At 31.2% G+C, this 15,000-nt stretch overlaps 4 protein-coding genes across 5 annotated transcripts in view; 3 read left to right on the forward strand and 1 right to left on the reverse strand.

Moving 5' to 3' along the window:
* The first annotated feature begins 221 nt into the window (after positions 1-221).
* LOC119603883 (5'-AMP-activated protein kinase subunit gamma-1) lies at positions 222-6,974 on the forward strand. Its single transcript, XM_037956153.1, has 5 exons — positions 222-572; positions 2,339-2,629; positions 2,695-2,873; positions 2,940-3,143; positions 5,787-6,974. Exons 1-5 carry the CDS (start codon positions 398-400, stop codon positions 6,594-6,596), a joined length of 1,659 nt encoding a protein of 552 aa, XP_037812081.1. The 5' UTR covers positions 222-397; the 3' UTR covers positions 6,597-6,974.
* Positions 6,975-9,898: 2,924 nt separating this feature from the next.
* On the forward strand, positions 9,899-11,775 carry LOC119603891 (SET and MYND domain-containing protein 5). Its single transcript, XM_037956175.1, has 6 exons — positions 9,899-10,177; positions 10,239-10,615; positions 10,696-10,933; positions 10,997-11,174; positions 11,236-11,450; positions 11,521-11,775. Exons 1-6 carry the CDS (start codon positions 10,142-10,144, stop codon positions 11,656-11,658), a joined length of 1,182 nt encoding a protein of 393 aa, XP_037812103.1. The 5' UTR covers positions 9,899-10,141; the 3' UTR covers positions 11,659-11,775.
* Positions 11,776-13,057: 1,282 nt separating this feature from the next.
* Positions 13,058-14,558, reverse strand: LOC119603881 (DDRGK domain-containing protein 1). Of its 2 annotated transcripts, XR_005231441.1 has the most exons (3): positions 14,277-14,558; positions 13,372-14,216; positions 13,146-13,303 (listed from the first exon to the last, which is right to left on the reverse strand). XR_005231441.1 is itself a non-coding variant. In XM_037956150.1 (2 exons), the coding sequence occupies exons 1-2, from the start codon at positions 14,365-14,367 to the stop codon at positions 13,423-13,425; spliced, it is 885 nt and encodes a 294-aa protein (XP_037812078.1). In that variant the 5' UTR covers positions 14,368-14,558; the 3' UTR covers positions 13,058-13,422. The 2 variants fall into 2 exon arrangements, 1 of the variants encoding a protein (XP_037812078.1); XM_037956150.1 differs by having other exon boundaries at positions 13,058-14,216.
* Positions 14,559-14,739: 181 nt separating this feature from the next.
* Positions 14,740-15,000, forward strand: part of LOC119603882 (transmembrane emp24 domain-containing protein eca) — a 1,269-nt gene continuing 1,008 nt past the window's right edge. The window contains exon 1 of the mRNA XM_037956152.1: positions 14,740-15,000. This exon is cut by the window's right edge and continues 45 nt beyond it. Coding sequence (XP_037812080.1) covers positions 14,913-15,000 — 88 coding nt within the window. The 5' untranslated portion in view covers positions 14,740-14,912.

Genomic DNA, 15,000 nt, shown 5'->3' on the forward strand with positions numbered 1-15,000 from the left:
AATAAAAAATGAATAAAATAAAATAGTCTTGAGTCGTCTGCAGTAGTGTAATGTTTTTCTATTATTTTAGTTTTTTTTTTTTTTTATTTTTTTCTCAACTAGAGACTCTAGTCTTTATTTATTTCAGTTTTTTTTTCTTTCTCTATTGTTGTAGATTTATTAGTGCTGTGAAATAAACAATTATTTTAAATTATAAATTGTTTTTTTTTTCTTTTTGTTGAGTTCAGTTGATCTATTGTGATAAAATTTGTTCTAAATGCATTTTTATTTAACAAACGTATTTAATGTGTTAAAACGCGTTTATTAAAACGCTCAAGAGAGGTCGTTCATTTTTGTTTTTTTTTTTTAACGCCCGCGCGCTGTTTTTAAACTTTATTTAACCCGCTTTAACGTCCGCATGTTACAACTTCATTTCTATTCTAATCATGCCGGTCGTTTGGTTCTTCGTCCTGGTCAAAAATCGAATCCAGATATTGAAATATATCCGTTAGAGAGTATTAAAGAATTCGAACATGTTTCCCAGGCCTGGAAACGTTGTTTGGCGGAAATTTTAAAGAAAAGTGTACAAAATAGTAAGTTTTTAAAAATCTTAGCCAAATTTTTCGTTTTTTTCATTCATATTGTAGCATTAATGTTTTCTTAACACTTCTCAGCAACGTTGCCAGATGATATTAATTCAAAATCATTAGTTTTAATATATTTAAATAGTGTGAAAAAGAAATAAAATATATTTTATTGGATTTTTTGTCTGAAGTATGGAGCAGACTACAGTCTTAACTGTACTATAGTACTAAATAGAGTAGATTATAGAGAGGACTACAGAGTAGACTATAGTGTGAACTATAGAGTAGACTATAGTATGGACTATTGAGCAGGCTATAGTCTGAACTATGGAGATGACTATGGCATTCATACTATAGAGTAGACTGCAGTCTATAGTTAGTAGTCTGGACTATAGAAATGGAATATTGAATAGGCTATAGTCTGGAATATAGTCTGAACTATAGAATAGACTATAGTATGAGCTTTTCTGGACTATAGAATAGACTATAATCTGGACTATGGAATATGCTATTGTCAGGACTATACAATAAACTATTGTCTGGACTGTGAAGTATGCAATAGTTTGGACTATCGAATAGACTGTATAATAGACTATAATCTGGGCTATTAAATATGCTATGGGCTATTAAATAGACTATATTTTAGGCTATGGAGTAGGCTATAGTGTGGCCTATATAGTAACCTATATTGTAGACTACAGTCTTAGTAGTCTATGTACTATTGCGTAGATTATAGTCTGGACTATAGAATAAACTATAAATGGAATATTGAATAGCCTATAATCTGGAATATAATCTGAACTATAGAATAGACTATAGTATGAGCTTTAAAGTAGACTATATTCTGGGCTATAGAATAGACTATAATCTGGACTATGGAATATGATATTGTCAGGACTATAGAATAAACTATTGTCTGGACTGTGGAGTATGCAATAGTCTGGACTTTCGAATAGACTGTATAATAGACTATATTTTGGGCTATGGTGTAGGCTATAGTGTGGACGATGTAGTAACCTATATTCTAGATTACAGACTGTTCTATAGATTATACTGTAGTCTGGTCTATAACTTTGACTATTGTTTGGACTAGACTACTCTATAGTTTGCTGTATAGAGTAGTCTATAGTCCGGACTATAGAGTAGTCTATAGTCCGGACTATAGAGTAGTCTATAGTCCGGACTATAGAGTAGTCTATAGTCTGGACTATAGAGAAGTCTATAGTCTAGACTATGGTATAGCCTATAGTCCAGACTATAGAGTAGCCTAGAATCTGTACTATAGAGTAGTCTATAGTCTGGACTATAGAGTAGTCTAAAGTCTGGACTATAGAGTAGTGTGGACTATAGAGTAGTCTATAGTGTGGACTATAGAGTATTCTATAGTCTGGATTGTAGAGTAGTCTATAGTCTGAAATATAGAGTAGTCTATAGTGTGGGCTATAGGGTAGTCAATATTGTCGACTATAGAGTAGTCTATAGTGTGGACTATAGAGTATTCTATTGTCTGGATTGTAGAGTAATCTATAGTCTGGATTGTAGAGTAGTCGATAGCCTGGATTGTAGAGTAGTTAAAATGGATATTTTTTTTAATAAAATATTATACTTTTTTATTATTTTTCTTTACAAACAAGTGAATAATATAGAACCAAGATCTATATCTACAAATAGTAACTAATTTTATAAAATTCTAAAGTGTCAAAAATTATTTAAATCTAAAATTTATAGAATGTGTTCTCTTACTAATTTATATTTTTATAATTATCTTATTACAGAAGAAGATGATTCTCAGATATTTGTAAAATTTTTCCGTTTCCACAAATGTTACGATCTAATACCAACCTCAGCCAAATTGGTTGTCTTCGATACACAATTATTGGTTAAGAAAGCATTCTATGCTTTAGTATATAATGGTGTACGTGCCGCCCCCCTATGGGATTCACAGAAACAACAATTTGTTGGAATGTTAACCATAACAGATTTTATAAAAATTTTAAGAATGTATTATAAATCACCGAATGCCTCAATAGAACAATTGGAAGAGCACAAATTAGATACATGGAGAAGTAAGTGGTGGAAAAAAAAGAAAATATAATTTTTTTTATTCTAAGTAAATTTTTGTTTTTTCTAGGTGTTTTACATAATGAAGTTATGCCATTAGTTAGTATCGGTCCCGATGCTTCGCTATATGATGCCATTAAGATACTCGTACACAATCGTATACATCGATTACCTGTTATAGATCCCGCTACGGGCAATGTATTATATATATTAACCCATAAACGTATATTAAGGTTCCTGTTTTTATATGTAAGTAGTAATGTTTTTAAGGAAGGTTTAAAGGTTATTAATTTATTGTGTTTGTTTTCTTTTTAGATTAATGAATTGCCTAAACCTTCTTATATGCAAAAGTCATTGCGTGCTTTAAAAATTGGCACCTATGATAATATCGAAGTGGCCGATGAACATACAAGCATTATAACAGCTTTAAAGAAATTCGTTGAGCGAAGAGTATCCGCCTTACCGTTAGTTGATTCCGAAGGACGTTTAGTTGATATCTATGCTAAATTTGATGTTATTGTAAGTATTATGAAAGAATTAAAAAAATATTTAATTTTAACTTATTAAACTATTTAAAAACTACTTAGTCTAGTCTATTCATAAGTCTTGTTTAAAGTCTAGTCTAGTCTATAGTCTAGTCTATAGTCTAGTCTATAGTCTAGTCTATAGTCTAGTCTATAGTCTAGTCTATAGTCTAGTCTATAGTCTAGTCTATAGTCTAGTCTATAGTCTAGTCTATAGTCTTGTCTATAGTCTTGTCTATAGTCTAGTCTATTATCTAGTCTATTATCTAGTCTATAGTCTAGTCTATAGTCTAGTCTATAGTCTAGTCTATAGTCTAGTCTATAGTCTAGTCTATAGTCTAGTCTATAGTCTAGTCTATAGTCTAGTCTATAGTCTTGTCTATAGTCTTGTCTATAGTCTAGTCTATTATCTAGTCTATAGTCTAGTCTATAGTCTAGTCTATAGTAGTCTAGTCTATAGTCTAGTCTATGGTCTAGTCTATAGTCTAATCTATGGTCTAGTCTATAGTCTAGTCTATAGTCTAGTCTATAGTCTAGTCTATAGTCTAGTCTATAGTCTAGTCTATAGTCTAGTCTATAGTCTAGTCTATAGTCTAGTCTATAGTCTAGTCTATAGTCTAGTCTATAGTCTAGTCTATAGTCTAGTCTATAGTCTAGTCTATAGTCTAGTCTATAGTCTAGTCTATAGTCTAGTCTATAGTCCAGTCTATAGTCTAGTCTATAGTCTAGTCTATAGTCTAGTCTATAGTCTAGTCTATAGTCTAGTCTATAGTCTAGTCTATAGTCTAGTCTATAGTCTAGTCTATAGTTTAGTCTATAGTCTAGTCTAAGTCTAGTCTATAGTCTAGTCTATAGTCGAGTCTATAGTCTAGTCTATAGTCTAGTCTATAGTCTAGTCTATAGTCTAATCTATAGTCTAGTCTATAGTCTAGTCTATAGTCTAGTCTATAGTCTAGTCTATAGTCTAGTCTATAGTCTAGCCTATAGTCTAGTCTATAGTCTAGTCTATTGTCTAGTCTATAGTCTAGTCTATAGTCTTGTCTATTATCTAGTCTATAGTCTAGTATATAGTCTAGTCTATAGTCTAGTCTATAGTCTAGTCTATAGTCTAGTCTATAGTCTAGTCTATAGTCTAGTCTATAGTCTTGTCTATAGTCTTGTCTATAGTCTAGTCTATTATCTGGTCTATAGTCTAGTCTATAGTCTTGTCTGTAGTCTTGTCTATAGTCTAGTCTATTATCTGGTCTATAGTCTAGTCTATAGTCTAGTCTATAGTCTAGTCTATAGTCTAGTCTATAGTCTAGTCTATAGTGTTGTCTATAGTCTAGTCTATAGTATAGTCTAGTCTATAGTCTATAGACTTGTCTATTGTCTAGTCTATAGTCTAGTCTATGGTCTAGTCTATGGTCTAGTCTATGGTCTGGTCTATAGTCTAGTCTATAGTCTAGTCTATAGTATAGTATATAGTCTAGTATATAGTCTAGTCTATAGTCTAGTCTATAGTCTAGTCTATAGTCTAGTCTATAGTAGTCTAGTCTATAGTCTAGTCTATAGTCTAGTCTATAGTCTAGTCTATAGTCTAGTCTATAGTCTAGTCTATAGTCTAGTCTATAGTCTAGCCTATAGTCTAGTCTATAGTCTAGTCTATAGTCTAGTCTATAGTCTAGTCTATAGTCTAGTCTATAGTCTAGTCTATAGTCTAGTCTATAGTCTAGTCTATAGTCTAGTCTATAGTCTAGTCTATAGTCTAGTCTATAGTCTAGTCTAAAGTCTAGTCTATAGTCTAGTCTCTAGTCTATAGTCTAGTCTATAGTCTAGTCTATAGTCTAGTCTATAGTCTAGTCTATAGTCTAGTCTATAGTCTAGTCTATAGTCTTGTCTATAGTCTAGTCTATTATCTAGTCTATAGTCTAGTCTATAGTAGTCTAGTCTATAGTCTAGTCTATAGTCTAGTCTATGGTCTAGTCTATAGTCTAGTCTATAGTCTAGTCTATAGTCTAGTATATAGTCTAGTCTATAGTCTAGTCTATAGTCTAGTCTATAGTCTAGTCTATAGTCTAGTCTATAGTCTAGTCTATAGTCTAGTCTATAGTCTTGTCTATAGTCTTGTCTATAGTCTTGTCTATAGTCTAGTCTATAGTCTAGTCTATAGTCTAGTCTATAGTCTTGTCCATAGTCTAGTCTATAGTCTAGTCTATAGTCTAGTCTATAGTCTAGTCTATAGTCTAGTCTAGTCTGTTGTCTAGTCTATAGTCTAGTCTATAGTCTAGTCTATTATCTAGTCTACAGTCTAGTATATAGTCTTAAGATAAAGTCTAGTTTATAGTCTTGTCTATAGTCTAGTCTATAGTCTAGTCTATAGTCTAGTCTATGGTCTAGTCTATGGTCTGGTCTATAGTCTAGTCTATAGTCTAGTCTATTTTCTAGTCTATAGTATAGTGTATAGTCTAGCCTATAGTCTATAGTATAGTCAAAAGTCTAGTCTAGTTTATAGTATAGTCTAGTCTAAAGTCTAGTCTATATATTAGTTTATATTCTAGTCTATAGTGTAGACTATAGTCAAGTCTACAGTGTAGTATAAAGTCTTTATGCCATTTCCCTATTAACCTCAAATTCTTTAATTTCTCTCTTCTTCCAGAACCTGGCAGCCGAAAAAACCTACAACGATCTCGATGTTTCATTGCGCAAAGCCAACGAACATCGCAATGAATGGTTTGAGGGTGTGCAATGTTGTAATCTAGATGAGACCCTCTACACCATACTCGAACGTATTGTACGAGCAGAAGTCCATCGTCTAGTGGTGGTCGATGAGAATCGCAAAGTTATTGGTATTATATCTTTATCCGATATTTTACTATATCTAGTACTAAGGCCTAGTGGTGAAGGTGTTGGTGTTTCTGATATCTCGCTACGTGCATCAGATCCCATATTACAAAGGAAATTGTCAGATGATGAAGATGCCACTTCACTGGATAATAAATCACCTTCAGTGGGTTCGGGTAGTCGTAGTCTTATTGAAGATATACCCGAAGAAGAAGTGTATGGAGGTGGAGATAAAGTTTCAAAAGAGGAAGAAACTGATAAGGTAGATATGGCAAATACGGATAAAGTTAATAATAATCAGGAGCAGGAACAAGGCTCGGAAATAGTTGTAGAACAAGGTGTTAAAGTGACAAATGATAGCAGTGGCCTACAGGCAGAAATATCATTTGCCGATGAAGCCGAAGAGGATGCTAATAGTAATGAAGGGGCCGACAATGAACAGGAGAGTAGGCAGACTGCCGAAGAAGAAGAGGATGAGGATGCTAAGGATGTGATAAGCGGTAATTGTGATAATTTAAAAAAATCAAACTCAGATGATGCAACGGCGGAATTAACAACAACATCATCTGTTACCAGCGCTCTTAAGCAAACAACAGCTCGTGAAATGGCTCTTGTTAGTGAATAAACATTTTACTTTTGAAACAACAAACAAATAAAACATAATTATTTAATTATATAATAATTAATATTTAATATTTAAACTACACAAGTGTGAATATATGAAAGGATTGATGATAAATATTATTGTAAACTTAACTAAAATTATACAGTTATTTTCTTTAACTTTTTATTTAGTTTAAAATTTGAATTTCTGTTTTCTTAAAAGCAAAGAATTTATCATTGAAGGAAATTTAAAAGAAAATTCATTATTATAATTCATTTCAAAGCAGTAGGCAAAAAGATAATTAAAAAAGTTGTTTAAGAAAAATTAATTCATTTTTACAACAAATTTATTTAATTTTTATGCTTAAATAGCTACTAAAATAGTTTTTATATAAAGTAACAAAAAAAGGAAAACACGTAAAATATAAAAAGGTCTATTTTTACAGTTTATTTAACAGCAAAAAGCAAACACTTAATAATTATTGGTAAAAAAATACATTTTATTTAATTAAAAAAACTTATTTTTGTTGTTTTATCATTATGATTTAAAGCCAAATATGTTAAAATAGTTTTATGATTTGTTAAAATTTTTGTTTTGCTGGGGAAAAAAGAAGAAAAAAATCATTAAATGCTTTTAATTAGTAGAGGATTTTTCTTAAAATTTAAACAATTTAACAATTATAAAAAGTTTTTTCTCTTTTTTTTAAAAAAATACCAAAAGAAAACCATTTTAATTATTAAATTTTCATAAATTATATATTGCATTGCAAAAACACAAAAGTGAGAAAAGAAAAATACAACAAACAAAATTTATTATTATTATTATTATTAATATTATATTTATATTTTTAAGTGATATTTAACTTAAAGCTAAAAAACAGTAGTTTCTAAAAATTAACAACAACAACAACAACAAACTCCAAGAAGAAAAAAAAATGAAAAATAATATTAAAATATTTGAAAATAAACAGAAAAACAAAAATAATAAAAAAAAACATTGTTGAAACTTTAAAAATTAAATGGTGTTTTAATTAAGCATAAAACGCTTACGAAAAAGCTGTAATAACTTTAGCACAGCAACTAGAAACTTTAAATTTCACATCCTTATAGAGAATTAAATGGACTTTGAGGTAACAACAAAATAAAATTGTAAATTTATTTTATCTCTTGCGTTATAAGCATTTTTAAACTTCAACCCTTAATATCCTTAAGAGGGCGTGGCAGTGGGCGGAAAATGACCTTTCATTATAAAGCTTACATTTCAAGCTTTTGTATAAACCCAATATTGTAGAAATATTCCTTATATTTCAAAAGTTATAAGCAAAATTGTAAATTTAAGACTTGACCCTAATATTATGAATAAAACGTTTATGATCGATTCAAATAAACTTTAATAACTTCTAAAGCTCTGTAGCTATCAACTTGAAATTTCACATGCAGATAGAGAATAAAATGGACTTTAAGATGGTTAGAAAAGAAACTTTAGAAATCTATAAGATTTTGTGGTACAAGCGTTTTTAAACTTTATGCAATAATTTCTATAAGTAGGCGTGGCAGTGGGCGGAAAAAATTATTATCATTAGAAAGCTTACATTTCAAGCTTTCATATGAGTTTAATTCTATTTAAATGTGCCAAATATTTAAAAAGTTATTAACAAAATTGTAAAATTTGTTTTAAGCAATTTGCTTGCTAGCAGATTCTGTTCACCTATTACTCAGTTGAAAATTGATCGTTCGTTCAACTTTTGCCAATTTTGGAGAATTCAAACACTTTTACGTTTTACCTTATAACTTCTACATTTTTTATCCAAATCTTATAAAAACTGTACAAGCAGCTAGTTGGCAATCTGTACTTTAAAATAACCATTTTATAAACTAGCCTACGGTTAAATGCTTGTCTCGTAAACGTTTTTAAGAAAAATCTTTAAAAATTGAAAGGTTGTGATGGTTTCTGGCGACAAATATTACATGTAGGAAATAGCTTGTATTCCATTCTATCCAATAAAGAAATTTTCTCTTAAATACTGCTAGGATTTTAAAAGTTATTCACAAAATCGTAAAACAGTTCTTGGACCTAATAAATTTGAAAATTCTATTTAAAAAGTGCCTAAAGCCCTTTTACAGGTTCTCACTTAATCGGGGCTCTACACGCTTTCATGTTTCTAGGTTTAATATTATAGAAAATTCAAAAAGTTCCTTTTGAAGAACGAAAAATTACCAAAAAGTCCACTTTTATAGATTCTCAAGTGCTTAATTACATGTTTCTAAGTTTTAAGTCAAAAAAGTACCAGTCGAAGTACGATAAAGTACCAATAAGTCCCCTTTTATAGATTCTCATTTACTCCGGACTCTACTTGCTTAATTTCATGTTTCTAGGTGAAAGTTTATAGAAAACTCAAAAAGTACCTTTGTAGAACCAAAAAGTTCCGAAAAGTCCCTTAATTATTAATTTCATGTTTCGATTTCAATATCATAGAAAACTCAAAAAGTACCAATTGGAGAATGAAAAAGTACCAAAAAATATCACTTGGTACCGTTTAGCATATTTAGTGTTTCTTGAATAAAATCAAATTTCCCGTTTTTACCCCTTTTGGTAGTTTTTTCCTCCCCATTAACGAAATACAAATTCTGTTCCAAAAAGTTGCAACATCGTATTGGGAGCCCGTTATTATGTATTCATATGTATAAGTTAATAAACCAAAAACAAAATGTTTCATAAAAAAGTACCAAAAAATAGTTAAAATTTTCACCCCTTAAACGTCCGAATATCCAAAAAGTACTAAATTCATATTTTTATTTGTTCGTCAAGTTATGAAGGATTCAAAAATATTTTTTTTTAATGTTCTTTTGTTTAAAAGATACATGGGGTGCAAAAGAAGTACCAAATTACAGTTTTTACCCGTTTATTCCCCAAAGCGGCCGAATTTGAAAAAATTACCGGACACCTGTCCGCTTTTTTTTAAATGAACGACGATAAGCTTTAACTGTTTTTGTAACTTTTCTAGTTTAGGAGATTTGAGGTTACCGAATTTACGTTTTTACCCTTTTTTAACCCCCCAAAAAATTCGAATTTCCAAAAATCCCGTCTTATTGGATACATTTGGTGGGAGACTAACATCCTGCCCAAATTTCAGCTGTGTAAAAAATGTGTGTAAAATGGCAGATCTTCTGCCATTTTACACACATTTTGAGAGATCAAATAAAGAATTTGCAAAAATTGCAGAATTTTTCCTTCAAACAGATTTTGTTTGATGTCCCATTTAAAATACATTGGTTTGACGACGTAGGAAACTCTGGTTTGTCAAACAGCAATGTATTTTTCGTATCTCCTGTTTGCTACAAACATAAAGTGTTTGTTTGAACATATGATTTACAAATTAACTTAATAGTATTGCCATATGCTCACCTAGAGTGGCTGGTGTTGCCATACTCGTTTACGTTTACCAACTAAACACATCTCATTTAATAAATTTGACAAGCACATGCGTTGATTAGCAGCAACAAAATAAAATCAAAACAAAGCAGAATAGACTTCCAAATTTTAAATAAACACATTTATCATCCAAAATGTATTCTTTTGATATTAAGGAAATACCAGGAAAGGTTCGTTTTGAGGTAATCTAAATCTGGAAAACATTTACTAAGTTATTTTCTATCTCTAAAGGGGCGTGCCATGTTGGCCACAAAGGCCTACAACGTGGGAGATGTTATATTCGAAGAGGAACCATTTGTGTCTAGTCAATTCTCTTGGAATGCTGCCTATGGCTATGCAGCCTGTGATCATTGTATGCGTCCCTTGGAAACGGTCACTGAAAATGTCAGACGTTTGGCTAGCAAACCAGCTTTAGTGGTGCCTTTGTTAGAACATGATCCCACCAAACAATGGTTGGAACAGTTCTGTTGCTGTCCTAAGTGTAAGGTACGCTACTGTTCGGAAGATTGCCGTATGGAGGCGTTAAAGAAATATCATCGTGTTGCCTGTATGGGTAGCTTTAGAACGGATGATTCACATCCCATTAATAGGTTAAATGAAATATGGAAGTGAGTGTTTTTTGTTTCAAAATTACTACAACGATCATAAAGCAATATATAATAATTCCAACATTTTTTGTTTCATACAGAAAAATGCATTATCCTCCTGAGACCGGCACCATAATGCTTTTGGTCCGCCTAATGGCCATGTATCAGCAAAGCCCTAATAAAGCAGAATTTTTAGAAACTTTGCAATCCTTCCAATCGTTAATTGTAAATAAGGAACAGCAAATTTATCACAAAATGTTGGGTGAAAATTTCGAAATACAAATGGAACAGTTGTATGCCGCTTTTTGTGAAGCTTTTCAGGGAGAAGAGTTTGCAGTGGTAATTACAAAAAGTTTTCTTTTTAATAACTATTTAGGTTTTAATTTTATAATTCTTTTAAAGTTTACTACTCCTGAAGCCTTTAAAACTCTTATGGGTTTAGTGGGCACCAATAGCCAAGGTGTGGCCACCAGTGTTTTAGCCGAATGGGTTAAAAAGGTATCAGATTTACCTATGCCCGAAGCGGATAAAGTAAAATTGGATGAATATATAGATGATCTATATAATAAAGTAGGAGAATGTAAGTTTTTAGCTTTTAAATTAAAACAGAATAAAATAATTTTATTATTTTTTTCTTTTAGTCGCTGGCGAATTCTTAAATAACGAAGGTTCTGGTTTATATTTACTGCAAAGTAAAATAAATCACAGTTGTGTTCCTAATGCTCAATCAACATTTCCATATTCCAATGATATTGTAGTCCTGAAGGCCATACAACCCATACAGCCAGGTGAAGAAATTTGTATTTCATATTTAGATGAATGTCAATTGGAAAGAAGTAGACATTCACGACAAAAGGTGAGGGATCCCCTTGACATTAAAGACATTGTTCTATGTTCTTGTTAATAATTGTTTTTGTTGCTTTCAGATTCTTAAAGAGAATTATATCTTTGTGTGTCAATGTCCCAAATGTCAATTGGAAGCTAATGATCCTAATGAAACTAGTGAGGATGAATATGATGACGATGAAATGGATATGGATGATGACGATGATATGGACGATTAATGAAACTGTAGTTCATTTAATGGACTTTTTTAATTTTTAAACAAAGTATATATATATATTTTTTTGTAAATTTATAATCGAAGAGAATTAAACGTTCGTGTATATTTTTAAAGTAAATCTTAGCAAAGTTTTGTTTAGTTCATGGGCGTTGTTAAAGTTTAAAACAGTTTTAAATTTCCAGATGTGTAGATAGTTTATGAGATAAAGAAGAGCTTGACCGCAAACCTCCAAACAAACCTAAAAATCTCATTAAAATTCTTAAAATAGCAGTTAAACGCTTTAAAATACAATTTGAATTGCAAAAAGGTGTTACAAATACAGCAAAATAACAAATTTTGGTCTGGCAATGCCCCCTGAAAAATTTTACTTTTCGATGATGGCAATGCCTTTTTTAGGGCTAAAATTAGCGCCATCTATTGGTGGCTCAATTTTTGTTTTGTCACTAAAATATCATGTCGCTCAATAGATGGCGCTGACCACATGTCGTTCCAGGGTTGCCAACTCTCAGAAAACAAAGAAAAAGTGGGATAACTTTAAATTGAAATATCTCGGAAACCAGTGGACCGATTGGAATAAAAGTATATACTATGGATAGGGGAATTATAAGACTTTATGAAATACTTGTTTGGCAGGGTTTCCAGGTGGTTGAAATAGTTAAAAATTCGATCCTTATTAGGGGGTGACAATACTTTGGTTTAAAGTGATATATCTCAATACTCCTTTAATCGATTTGGATGGAACCATAGCCCATGGACAGGAAAAGTATTAGTCTTTAAAATTTATTTCTGTAGGGTTACCAGGGTTTTTAAATACTTTATATTGGAGATTTTCCAGACGCAAAAACAAGTTGTAATAACTCCGGAACTATTAGACCTATTAAAATGAATTTTAGATACATAGATAAAGCAAGATTTGAGGTTTTTAAAAAAATTATTTTGTTAGGGTTGCCAGGTTTTTTCATTAAAATATAGCTAAAAATTTCGTCAGTTATTGTGAACTAACTACATATTTTAAGTAATTTTAAAGTTTTTTAATATAAAAAACCTGGCAACCCAATCCTGAAATCTCGCTGTACTCCTGGACCCAAACTTTATTTCTAAAGGTCCAATATTCCCGGAGTTATTCTAATGTTTTGTTTCGTTTTAAAAACTCTCAATATATTACTTATTTATAAAACCTGGCAACCCTGTTAATTCAAATTTTAAAGCTCTAAACTTGGCCTATCTATAGTAGCTGGTTCCACTTAAATCGGTCCGAGGGGTTTCAAAATATTCCATTTTCAACAATGGCTTTCCCACCCCTTGAAAAACATGCAATTATGACCTATTTAAGCAACCGGACAACCCTGCCAAACTAATTTTTTAGATAGCTTTATATCTTCTCTATACATTCCATATAGTTTTATTCAGATCGGTCCACTAATTTCCGAGATATTGTTAAATGTTAATATTACCATTACAATAAAAACTACCCAAATGTTTAGAAAGTGTGAAAGTCGTTATTCACTTTAATAAAAATTTATTTTCTGGGTATAAATTTATTAAGAACAAAACAATGATGTTCAATTTATGTAAACATCACAATATCTCCCAAGATCGTTAATTTTTTAAAGTTAGTAAACCAATTTAATATTTTCGTATTTACACTATAAACAAAAGAAAAAAAAACACTAGATTTAATAACGAGAAATAAAAAAATTAAATTGATACCTACGCTATATGAAAAAAAAAGAAAATAACAAGACTCTATTCCTCTTGCCACAACTTAATTCGTAGCTACTGGAGTTAAATTAATTAAATTATTACTACTTTCAGCCAATTCCGCTATGGAAACTCTGCCTCTTTGCCTGATGAATTTGGCTACCGACTTCAATTCTTCTTCGGAAATGTATATAAATTTACCACGATCATCTATGACTCCGGTTATGGTATTATTTGCCTGCAATTCTTGTATACGTTCAATAGCCTGTTGGGTCTTTAGTTTAAATTCAGTGGCTAAATCCTCTAATACCACAACCTTGTTATCTTGTATATATTTTATAAAATCAGCTAAAAGATTTTCTTTTTCATCTTCATCTTCTTCGAAACCTTCCTCTTCCACACTAAAGGCAGCCTTCATTTTCAAGTATTCTTCATGTTCTTTGCGTTCTTGTTCCTCACGTGCCAAACGTTCAGCCTCGGCCTGTTTGCGTTCTTCTTCAGCTTCACGTTCTTCTTGTTTTTTACGTTCCTCCTCAAGTTTGGCCTCCTTAGCCTTTTTTTCTTCACGCATCTTTAGCTCTTGTTCACGCATTAAACGTTTCTGTTCTTTTTGTTCCATTTTGGCTCTCTTCTTGGCACCCATTTTTTCATCCAACACCTGGCTTTGGGGTATCTCACCTTGTTCATGGTCATTATCACTGTCTTCATCATTGAGGGCATTATCTAAGGCAGCAGCTGGTGCAGCATTTTGCCTTAAACGGTTACGTTGATTACGTACAATTTGTGCACGTCTTGGTACTCCCTCTTGGGCCCGCTGGGGCACACCACGTTGCGCTTGCTGTGGTTTTTTATCTTCATCTAAGTAAAATATTATAATAATTAAAAATTTCCATGCAAATGCATTTAATAGTAACTTACCCTTTTCGGTTTTTTTCTTTTGCAAGAAAAACAAAGTCATTAATATGGCCAATAAGGCGGCTGCTATGCCTATCAGTATAGTTAAATCCATTTTAATTGTAAAAAAATTGAAACTTAAAGTTAAATTTGTTAATTTTTATAAATTATTGTAAATTTCACAAAATTCTATGCAAACGTCAACAAATTTCTTTATTTTTGTAAAATATGAACTTCTTTTTTCACAACACATGTACTCTGAATTGATATCATTCAACTGGGTGTTTCAAATAACATATTTTTATTAAGTTAATACAAAACATGTGCCCGATGTGGTCTTTTTTTGTAAATAATGTCAGATTTATTTTAATTAGTAAATGTTAATAGCTTTTATCTTTTTAATAATAAATTATTTCTGCACTTTGCTACACCAATATTGGCAACACTTATCGCTGACACTTCTTAACAAAACCACTCACTACGAATTGATAACGTATTTTTTGTTCCAGCTTTTTCTTGTCAATTTGGCATTTTGTGTCTTCTAGTGTCGATTTTTTTCTCATGACGTGTCGAGTTAAATAAAGTATAAAAACAGAAAAATTAAGCTAAAATTTATTATAAAATAAATAAAAAATTATAAATTTAAATATTTCTATAAACATGTCAAAACAATTACTAGCTTTAGTGGCACTATTGGCCTGTTGCAATACAGTATTCGGTCTATATTTTCATATTGCCGAAACAGAAC

The sequence above is a fragment of the Lucilia sericata genome, unplaced genomic scaffold (assembly GCF_015586225.1).
Source record: "Lucilia sericata isolate MDLA Ls3-8-SP2 unplaced genomic scaffold, ASM1558622v1 Contig000345F_arrow, whole genome shotgun sequence".
NCBI lineage: Eukaryota > Metazoa > Arthropoda > Insecta > Diptera > Calliphoridae > Lucilia > Lucilia sericata.